Below are 10830 nucleotides of genomic sequence, written 5' to 3'. Positions count from 1 at the left end.
TAATTCATGTAGAAACATTGGACTGTTATTTCAGACAACATATTACACGAGTACGAAAAAAGTTATGAAATTTTGATAAATTAAATTTAATGAATGATACCGCGATAATGCCCAAAAGAACACTAGTCGTATGAAAATGTGCAGCTAACTAGAGAATCTTTATCCAGCATCCCATTTGGGTAATTATATTTATTTTGCCTGAAATGCTATTATGACTCCGTGACTGGAAATCTCAAAGTGAAGGAACTGGGTTAAAATAATATTGCATAACATTGTTTGATAAAGCAGCGAATTTCCAATTTAATAATATCTTAGTCGCTTATCTTGCCTAGACTGTCAAAGGATAATTCCATGCAGCTTTATTGTGCTCAAATTCTCATAGATAGATGTTTACTTATTCCAAGTTTAGCACAAAAGCTGCCGAACTTTTTAAAAATAAATTTGTTGCGACTCAGTACACCAGAGACAACTGAGACCTCAAACAAATACCAAGTCCTCTAATTATTAGGTCAAGAATAAAAAACGCATTGTCACATCAATTTTCTACTAACGTAGAGGCAAATGCGAGACCGCAAGGCCAAACAATCAAAGGCGGACAAGTTCCTGACCTAGTACTCATACGTGACGATTATATGAATGAACTGGAGATTCCATGGATATTTACTTTGTTTCATCCTGCGGCTTATTCCAAATTTTTCAGCCGTAACTTCTTAAAATAATTCTTATGAAAAGCTGAACATTTTTAGGGCTTTGGGTTTCTAATTTCAATGATGTTTCCAGAAAATGTTATCTTTTATTGTCGTATATTATGTGTGTGTGAACGGTGAGAATGCATATAACTGTATTCCTTACCGCATTTCGTATAATATGCAATTTTGTAGACTTGAAAAGTCGTTTAAAATTTTTTGATATTTTGAAATAAAGTCTATCGACTTATAATCAGCGCTGACTGTCGATTGGAGCGGACTGAAAGTTTGAGTACTACAATTAATTAATTGATATTTGTCACTTTACTCTGTTATTAGTAATATAATTCTAATCAATTATTTACAACGATCAATTATGATCGAACAATTTTATGGAGATTAATATTTTTTGCGTGTTAACTTATGTTATGCAGTTTATTCGAAAATGTTGCAGTATATTATCACATCTGGAGAATGTACGATTTTGTTCTGTAACACAACAAAACACCATAGATTCTAATAGTAAGTTTCCTACCAAGTGAGCAAAGTCTCGACTTTTGCGCAATTGACTGAACACATTTTGAACAGCAGTCAATGTCGTTTCTGCAAGGCCTAAGAGCAGCTATTTTCCTTTTTAATAAATATTTGAATTTTATTTTGTTACCTGTATAGAGTTCTCTTGAAAATTCTTATCTTTGAATGAACAGTAAGCAGCACTTACAACTTTCTGACTAGCGGACGACAATAACAGCGAACAATATACCTCAACAAGTAACAGCAACAAGTTCGAGCTGAAAAGTAACTAATGCAATCATAAAAGGATCAAAAACTTAACATCATTTAAAAGCGTAAAACTTCAGACAATGGAGTTTTGTCATATATTGGGGAACACTGGCAATTTTTTACTGTAGAATAGAAAACTTAATTCGCGATACACAGACACAAATTTGCAAAGAAAGGCTTTTCGGTGAAAGTAACATAATAGTGCATAGCACTACTGTAATTGAGTTACATATCTAACATGCATGCTAGAGGTGTGCTAAACAGTTGTTTTTCGAGAATAGGTTACAACGTTGCAGTTCTACCTTGGTAATAGGTTCCAAAGTGCGGTTTCAAAAGTAACATCGCACTTTTTAATTTTTTCATTAAAAATCTGCAATGATGAGAATGGTAGAAATAGTGATGATAAATAATGATTTAGTTTATTAAAAAAAAAATATTCTAAGCATTGGTAAACTAAAAATAATAAATTGTAAAAACAAAAACAAAGCATGGGTCATAAGTAACTACTGAAAGGAAAAAAACTGATAACAAAATCGAAAGGTTTAAAAAAATATACGCTTTGCATCCGAAAATGTTTAAAAGGCTAATTTTCAGACAATAGATAGTATGAAATTGAGCGGAGTATTCTTAAGACCAAGGTAGAGAAAGCTATCAGAGAACTTGGAGATAAAAAGGCTACGGGACCAAACATCATAAATGCTGAAAGAACTAAAGCAATGGGAGAAGTGCACAAGCAAAAAGAAGAGATTGCAGATCACCAATCAGGATTTGTCCCGAGGAAAGGGACAAGAGAGGACATGGAGAAGTACGGCAAATAATAAAAAAGCCAGAAGAGAATTGCGACTGAAAGCTAACCTGTGCTTTGTGGTTTATACTAAGGCGGAACTTCTGCGGAACGACTTGATAGTCAACGATTCATATTATTTTTGAACAGAAATTCTCATTAAACTGAAAAAGCAGCTGCGAAAATATTTTAATGTACAATTTGCATAAAATCATTCGAAAATTAAACTTTTTTGAAACACAATTTAATATTCTTAGTCACACTTTTCTTTATGCAATGTCGGACATTCGAACCAATGTCAAACACCAAACAGGAAGCCTCGCACATTACAAACACATTGCACGTAAAGGTTTTGCATACATGTATAAAAATCATTAAAAAAAACTAGTAAAGTTTTAGTTTAGCAAATTTTCTTCGCCAACAAGCAAACAAGTAAAATGAGTATATGTTTCAGTGTTCTGATAACCCTGGCTGTAGTATCGGTTAGTTTATGCCAACCACCTGCATATAGCGAGTCTTACGCTAAAGTTCGATTCCAAACTCAATGGAAAACATCCGATGGCAATAAAGCCCTATTAAAGGCGGAAGAGACACATAAAGAAGAAGGTAAGACAGCAGTTGTAATAAAGCTCACTTCCACAGCACCCCTTTAAATAAAATTAAAATAGCAAGGAAAACTAAAACAGTTCGTTCTTGTTTTCGTCGTTATGTCGTTGGTAGTTAAAGTCCTATCTTTGTCGCCCTTTGCGATTAATAATGTAAGACTAAATAATTAAGAAAACCATATAGAGTTAAAGATACTTTAAAAAGCATGTTGTAATTGAACTTCTATGAAAATTAAAAATTTTCGATTTTCCAATTATATTTTATTGATAATACTGTTATCATAAAATTTTTCTTATGTAAATTTTATTAGTGTTTTTCACTCACTATGTGCAACTTCAATTCATCGCGGTCTTACAGTACTAGTATAATCGGGCTGATTCCGAATTATCAGTTCCGTAAATCAATACTTCCAGCCACAAGTAATTGCTAATTTGAGAAACAATTCCGCGGTCATCCACTTTATCGATAAATCTTAGTAGTTGCTTGCTAACAAGAATGCCAATCGATTGGGCGATTTATCGCTTAGAAAAGCTGCTTACAAGATAAATAGATATTTTCACATTCAGTTACAGAAAATTCGAGAGTGGTTTCTGATGCTGAATCTATTTCACTAGCCGAACATCAAGAATTGACAACAGAACGTGAATCTGAGCAAATTAATTTTGCCGGTATGCAACGTGGACAGTTGTTAAAGGATAAACTACAACATGATGACGAGGGCAAAAAGAAAAGCCTTGCTACAATTGCGCCAGATTCAGACGCAAAGATAATTGAAAATTTGGATGAAGTAGAGTATGAGCTAGAAGACTTAAATAATCAAGGTATCTACAAAGAAAACTTTAACAGATAAAACAGAGACGACGTTAAATCGTTAAAGAGTCGTTAAATTTAAAGTAATTGCTTTCTTGCTAGTACTATGGAGCAGCCGACTAAATGTAATTACATTTTCTTTCAAAACTATATATTAATTTGCTGTCGCAAAGTTTCGAAAGTAAATAAAGTTTTCTCGTATATTTCTTTCAGGGGTTTACTATATAATCCATCCCAGCGGACTTTTTCAAAAGGTTGTTTATAGTACGTGGGATGATCCACAGTATATGCAGTCCTCCACACAAATAAACAATGCCGATGTTGATCCTATTATGGAGCCCGTTTACACTTATGATCCGACCACTTTTGTATTTCAGCGCTTCATTCTCGGTTTGCCACAATAATATGCAAAAATGCGTAACTAATTTTTGCAACTAAATTCGAATGAATTTGTGCATAAAGTGTTAAAACTGTCGTATTCACTAACTGCAAACAAATATTTCCTACAATCCTACCGGCGTAGCTGTAAGTATTTATAATATAAATGCTACTTACTTAGTAGAGTAGAGCCATTAAAATTCTGTGCCAATACAATTCAGTAGAGCAATTTGAAGTGAATGCAGGTTACTTATGAATCTGCTGATCGAATACATCGAATAGAAAAACTGATCTTAATTTATTCGTTCACTCGAAGCTCCAAAACCGAATACTTCGTGCAAGAGTGTTTGTTTCATATTTCCAAAGATGCATTTCCGCTGAGAATTATTATAGTAGTTTTGCGTTAAGTTTTCCAGAATCGTAAGTTTGAGTTGTATTACCAAACATACATGTCACCAAATGGACCAGAATACACCAGATGAAAAAGTATTTGAAATTATTGCATATTGACTATTTTCCGTGACTTCTCGAAATGTAAAGATATTTATTACATCTTCTTGATGGCATACCAGACTATTTTGCGGTATTTGTGCATGTGCATTGTGATTGTATACAATATTATTAATTTAAAATAGCATTTAAGGTGTATAAACAATTTAAAGTATTAAATAAAAACATGAAAATATTAGAAGTTTGTGTGGATTGGGTGAATTTTGAAACAGCAAATTTGATAACAAATTGCTTTGTTAGAACAAAAGTTGCCATATCGCTTCAGAAAGAAGCTTCTCATTGGCGAAATGCATATATAACATTTGTCTATTTTCTATAAACATTTCTATTGTATCTATTTGCACAGACACAATCGCTAAGTCCGTGGAAAGTAAGCACTTTCATGTACTTTTTAAAATTGTATTGCTTAATTTTATCTTAATTTATCATAACGATACAAAATAGATAAAAATTGGATTAATTTAGTTATAGAAATTACACTGGCTCGTTTGAAGAGTACATAAAACGTATTCAGTTTTGTAAAGATCCAAGCTCTTAAAAACATCATTTGGGAAACGATTGGCCCAACTTAAGCTACATTTCTAGTTGGAAAAATTACCATTTAATAATTTTCGTAATGAGGAATCACGTCAACCATGCAACCAAGCAAATATTTGTTGCCTCTGTGTGTGTCAAATGTCAAATATGTGTTACCCTCATATATCTATGATATGGTTAGTACTTAAGCCTTATTATTATATTAACCTGATCTTTGGTTAATATTAAAAAATGCTAAGTTAAAATGGATGATAGCACGAATTTTGTTTAGACCTCTATTCAATAACGGTAGCCGTTCGAAATAGGTCCGTCCACCAATTAAAGTAGAAGAATTAACGCCATGAAATAATACGAATCTTGCTAGATTTTGGAGAAAGTGACGATTCTGATAAATGGTATATTAACGAACAGAAGATGATGGCGCAAATAATCAACGAGAAAATAAGAGGGAACAAAAATCAGAATGCTCGTAATCTGAAACTCTTTTCAAGCGTATTTTCAGAGTGATTGCTCTTCGCAAGCTAGTGACTCTCATGAATATCAGGCGCGATGGACCCTGTCTTCGGCATTCGCGCATTCGGTCCGAAATATGTCCATTAAAAGCGCTAAGTTTATTGCCTCATAAACCGAATATGAAACTCGGACAGTCGTGTCTTATTGGAGTTAATGCGCTTAAGCCTGTCATTTAATACTAACATATAAGTAGGGCAAATCGCAAGACAACAGAGAAGCATTGCCATTTGTTGGTACGATAGTCGATTCTTTCATGTACTCCCGAAAAACAGGTGTATTGTATATTGGACGTTAATAACAAGCGATCTGAGTTGCATTTCATTAGCAATTAACCGAATGATCTTTTATAAATTAATAAAGTGCGTAAGTAAGTTTTCCCACTAAACTTTTTTTAGACTTGATTCACTTTTTATTTCTGATACGCACATTACATTATCGCATTATTAAAGAAAACAATAATCACTGAAACAAAATCCCAAAAAATTTTTAAATTCAATAATATTCACCAGCCCTACCCAACTTTGGTACTAGTAATCAAAATCAACAATAAAAACAACCCGGCAGTATATAATCGCATTCTTACGATACGTAAATGAGCCACTTTGAAAGATTAGCAATTTTTAAAATAGAATAGTTGCAACTCCGTGATGGCCTACTGGAAATCCCACTTGTAATCAAATACAACACAAAAAATAATCTAACAATAGTAACATTTCCACGATTTTAAAGTGGTGGCCCGAATCCGAAAAATCTGTAGCTCATATTCGAGCGCTAAAAATAAGTAAAATAAGAAGTAAATTTACTGTTTGCAACTTCACGTCAACAAGTTTCCAGAGTATTTAGAAACATATAACTTGCAATCGTTATAACCACATTCCTTTTTCTATGACATTCTTCAAAGTGACCGACGTTGCTAAAGTAGACGCAGGCCGCATATTTTTTAAATATTCCATGATAGATTTTTGTGAATGGCAAAAGGTACATTCTAGCAATAGGGGATTATTTCTATAAAAAAACACAATCGCGGATATTTCATTTAGTTGTTTATTAAACAATGAGAGTTTCTACATTAGTATTTTCGAAAGCCTCTTGAACAAGAACCTTCCCATGCTTATGCGATTCGCTTGGTAATCCTATGTAGAACTCTTATTTCCAAAAATAATTAAGAAATTAAAAACTACATTTCTAATTTACTCTTTGGATATATTATTTATTGTAAATTTGATTCTATATTTCAGCAATATCATATTTAAATATTTTAATATTTTGCAGTAATATTAAAATAATCAAACTATTTTTAACGAATCGCAAATTTAATTCAATGTTTTTAAATAAGGAATATAAGAGAAAAACATATCTTAAAAGTGAATAATTTATTATGAAAATATAGTCACGGCTACAACAAGAGAGATAACAACACTCACCAATAAATTAATATCACAAGCCTCACAAGCAACCGAACTAAAGAACAAGTCTCCTGAAAAACTGAAAATATGAGAATACAATAAAACTACTTCGCGTTTATTTTCTGTTCAATCTCGAAAACACAAAAGTGTTAGGATCGTAAGTATAAATAGGTCCTCGAACGGGATCAACGTTTTTGTATTTAAGTTGAGCAGAGAAAGCCATATTTCTCTCGTCATCTTTAGTAATGTAAGAAACCTTCTGCAGTAACCCAGTAGGATGGTAAATATAATATTGTCCCTCAGTTAATTTTTCGCTGGAAATTTGTAATTTCTCTGTCTTATTTTCAGCAGAATTAGTAGCGTTGTCTTGAAGAATTGTGGTGGTAGTACTGGGATACTCGGTAGTTATGGAAACTTCATCAGGCGGTACGACTTCTTGAGGCGGTGGGCCATAGGATGGTGATGGTGGACCATATTGCGATGGCGGTACGTTATTGGTTTCAGCTTGTTGATCTCCTATCCACGGTACCTCATAAACCTAGATGAATGGTGGCTTTGTTAAATACCCGCGAAAAGCAATAGCCAACATATAGAAACTTATCATCATAGAAATCTTTCAGATATACTTAAAGTTTATTTCTATTATTAGGATTCTGAAACACTACTCGTTGTGTTTGTTATTAATCAATGCATTTATTAAGCAATGCATATAATTAATCAATGCATTTTTTTTCTACAATTCTATGCAACTTAGGAGAAAGCAGCAATAATTATTGGGCATAGTCCGCATATATTTATAAGATTATTAACACAAAATTGCCACTAGGATAATATGATATGGGAGACACGTAAAATTGAGCAAATTCACTTATAATCCGGGGTTTGTTTTTCCTATAAAAACGCTAGTAAGTGTCGAGTTGCCAACGTTCCTTATGGTAATTTAATGTTTACATGGGTGTCCAAATAAAAAATTCGACCTTTAACTGTATTTCGCCAAACAATCCCAACTAATTTTTATTTTGAGGCGAAAAAAGAAAAAAAAAAGGAATAACTTATAGAAAGTCTCCGTTGAATAATTTGCTCCATTTACGAGAACAATTTTCGAATTAAAGTGTTTTGAAAACGCTGCAGAACCGGTTATTAATAAATATCTTTACAAATTGAAAATGTTTTTAACACTGGATGGACACGAAAACATATGTTTTTAATTTAATTTAATTATTCTTGTCTTCCTCAAAAAACCTTTTGTAAAAAATTGTTCTTAAAGCGAAATTTCAAACCACAGAACCAATGGGATTATTCTTTTATTATTTCAAAAATCACTCAACAAATATCTGGGAGTTCCTAGCCGCACCGAATTTATTTACATAGGTATCGAGAGTTGAAACAATTTCTGAACAAACAATTTTGCAACTAGAAAATTGTAGGAAAATCCGTTTCCCTTTGGAGGATGCACCGCTTAAATTTCTATAGAAGCACATCCGATATTTGAATTCAGAACGGGAAGATTTTAATTATATTGGAAAAAGATTTTGCCTAAAATCGCATGAAGGTGAGTAACTTTATTTACATGGAAAATATTTTACTCTGGAAGTAATTCGATTAGTTAACAGGGTCTATTAAATTTTTCCAATTGTATTTCACTTACCTCGACTTTTTGGATTTCTACTTCAGTTTCTTCTTTCGGTGGTGGTCCGTAACTGCGCCAGACTGGTTCGCAGGATGCCATTCCCAGAAAACACAGCACCAATAGTTTAGTTAGACACTCCATTTTGTAATGTTGTAATGCTAGCTGATCGGATATTATTTATACTATTTAATATGACTTGTGTTATTGAGAATAATGAACCGATAAGTTTCTATGCGTGTCTCGTATTATGATTGACCCTAACGTACTTTATTGAATCGCCTTCAAACAACAGATAGTTGAATCGAATTTTAAATATCGTTTTTGACTATAATTAATGAGTTAGAGTTTATAATCACGTTTTACACATCGTCATATCAACTCTTGTCGCTTGTTATTTTAGTGAATAATAAAACATATCTAAACTAGATATTTTGTCTCCCTTAATATTTTCCGGTTCTCGTTGATTTCGTTTAGTTCTGAATTTGCCGATTCTAATTATTTTCTTAATACATTGGAAAATTGGCTAGTTTTCCATTTCCTATACCCATACATAATCAATACGCAAATTACATGCCTCACGCACCTCGACACTTCGGAACAAAACCAATTGCGAAAATAATATACTTACAAAAACAAATCGTCATTCATCAATCAATCAAATCAACATTCCGTGTCAAGTACTTATTGGAAACAATGTACAGGGTGTGCCCTTAATTGCTGTAAGAAAGCCTTTCGGGGCCGGTATTGATTAGCGCAGCTTCTGCTCAAGTAATTTTCCTTTCGGTGAGTCAATTGAGTCCGCATGGTTCACCTGTAAAATTGACGCAAATTCAATTTAGTAAGGACGTGACGGAGTACCCGACTGAATTTTATATGAGATTGCAATCACTAGCTGAAAATCACGTTGCTGGAGACCATCAGTTGACTCATTCACGTAACTTTTGTAACAAATAATACCATTCAGCTTCGAACTGACGTGTTTTTCGGGCTTTTAGGCGGTCGTTGAAAATAATTTATTTCTGACGTTTCGCAAGTACGAGATGTTTGCATCTTCAGAGGCACAATTGGTTTGCTCGGTGCAGCAACCACCTCTGAAGATGGAAGCCACTTATGCATGCAAAATTTTAGGATGAAATTATTTCCCACTACGACCTAATAGCTCGACAAAGTCGCCAGTTTCAATGACTGAAATGAAAAAAACTGAAATTTAAGTTGTCCTGAATGAAAGTTCCGAACAGTTTTTGTGTATAAAGTATTATATGGATAACGTTTAACAAATTGTAAAATTTTCCAATTAAAATCTTAGAAAAACTGACGTTTTTCAAATTGTAACGTAATTATAATTAGCTGTTAGTTTTCCTAAAGTTTTTATAGCAAATTTGACATATTTTTAGAAGCAATCTGTAAAAATTAAGACGTTGCGTTCTTACTCGCCTAGATGAATTTCGCCTTTTTGTACGACTTTCCAAATTCGCATTGCAGAATATTTTGTCATTTGAGCAGTAGTGGTAACGGTATTTGTCATTTATTACAGTGCATATATTTCCCAAACTGCTAGAGACGGGGTGCAAGTTAACTAAAAAAAAGGTTCAGAATCCTTGAAAGAACTTAATTTGATGGTAATATACAAGGCATAGTTCCCATTTAAATAAACCGGCTTGATGTCTATTGCCGCTATAACCGAATCTTGCAAATTTTATTTTGAAACAGTTTAGATATATAGAGCAGGGCCGCTTTTTCAAGTTTCAGATGGAGGTACAGGTTTGCGATACAACCTGTACAGCTAGCACGTCGAGGGAATTTATTGTTAGCAGCTACAAATGGGCACAGTGGTAACATTATTCCCTTTCTTAACCTTGACACCGGTTTCATTTATTTGTTGATTTTAATATTAATCACACTATTGGTGTGGTGGAATTTTTTACTAAAAATAACCGTAACTTCGTCTATACGCTTATAAATAAAACTGAATACAATAACAATTTAGGATTCGTTGAGAAAATTACCAAGTAAATAAATAGGCTGTTCTTGGAAAAGTCGTTTTGCTTCAAAAGCTAGCATGGCATGAGGCTATTATTCGTAATGGTAACACAAAAGGTTTTTGATGTCGTCTTTAGGCGGTGAAGAAATACTCGTAAACACGGGGTTAACAATCTCAAGGCTCTATGGTCGAGTCTTCCATTTTCT

At 33.2% G+C, this 10830-nt stretch overlaps 2 protein-coding genes across 4 annotated transcripts; one reads left to right on the top strand and one right to left on the bottom strand.

Moving 5' to 3' along the window:
* The first annotated feature begins 2627 nt into the window (after positions 1–2627).
* Positions 2628–4139, top strand: LOC109535513. Of its 3 annotated transcripts, none has more exons than XM_048670112.1 (3): positions 2628–2859; positions 3474–3680; positions 3883–4139. In XM_048670112.1, exons 1-3 carry the CDS (start codon positions 2691–2693, stop codon positions 4071–4073), a joined length of 567 nt encoding a protein of 188 aa, XP_048526069.1. In that variant the 5' UTR covers positions 2628–2690; the 3' UTR covers positions 4074–4139. The 3 variants fall into 3 exon arrangements, with proteins under 3 accessions (XP_048526069.1, XP_048526068.1, XP_019756984.2); XM_048670111.1 differs by having other exon boundaries at positions 3432–3680; XM_019901425.2 differs by having other exon boundaries at positions 2629–2859; positions 3426–3680.
* Positions 4140–6965: 2826 nt separating this feature from the next.
* On the bottom strand, positions 6966–8830 carry LOC109535510. Its single transcript, XM_019901423.2, has 2 exons — positions 8662–8830; positions 6966–7551 (listed from the first exon to the last, which is right to left on the bottom strand). Exons 1-2 carry the CDS (start codon positions 8782–8784, stop codon positions 7129–7131), a joined length of 546 nt encoding a protein of 181 aa, XP_019756982.1. The 5' UTR covers positions 8785–8830; the 3' UTR covers positions 6966–7128.
* Positions 8831–10830: the final 2000 nt, after the last annotated feature.

The sequence above is a fragment of the Dendroctonus ponderosae genome, unplaced genomic scaffold (genome assembly GCF_020466585.1).
Source record: "Dendroctonus ponderosae isolate FM_Combo_2020 unplaced genomic scaffold, Dpon_F_20191213v2 Dpon_F_20191213_1, whole genome shotgun sequence".
In the NCBI taxonomy this organism is placed as follows: Eukaryota; Metazoa; Arthropoda; class Insecta; order Coleoptera; family Curculionidae; genus Dendroctonus; species Dendroctonus ponderosae.
Note: the sequence above shows the minus strand (reverse complement) of the source record. Positions and strands in the feature narration are given on the sequence as shown.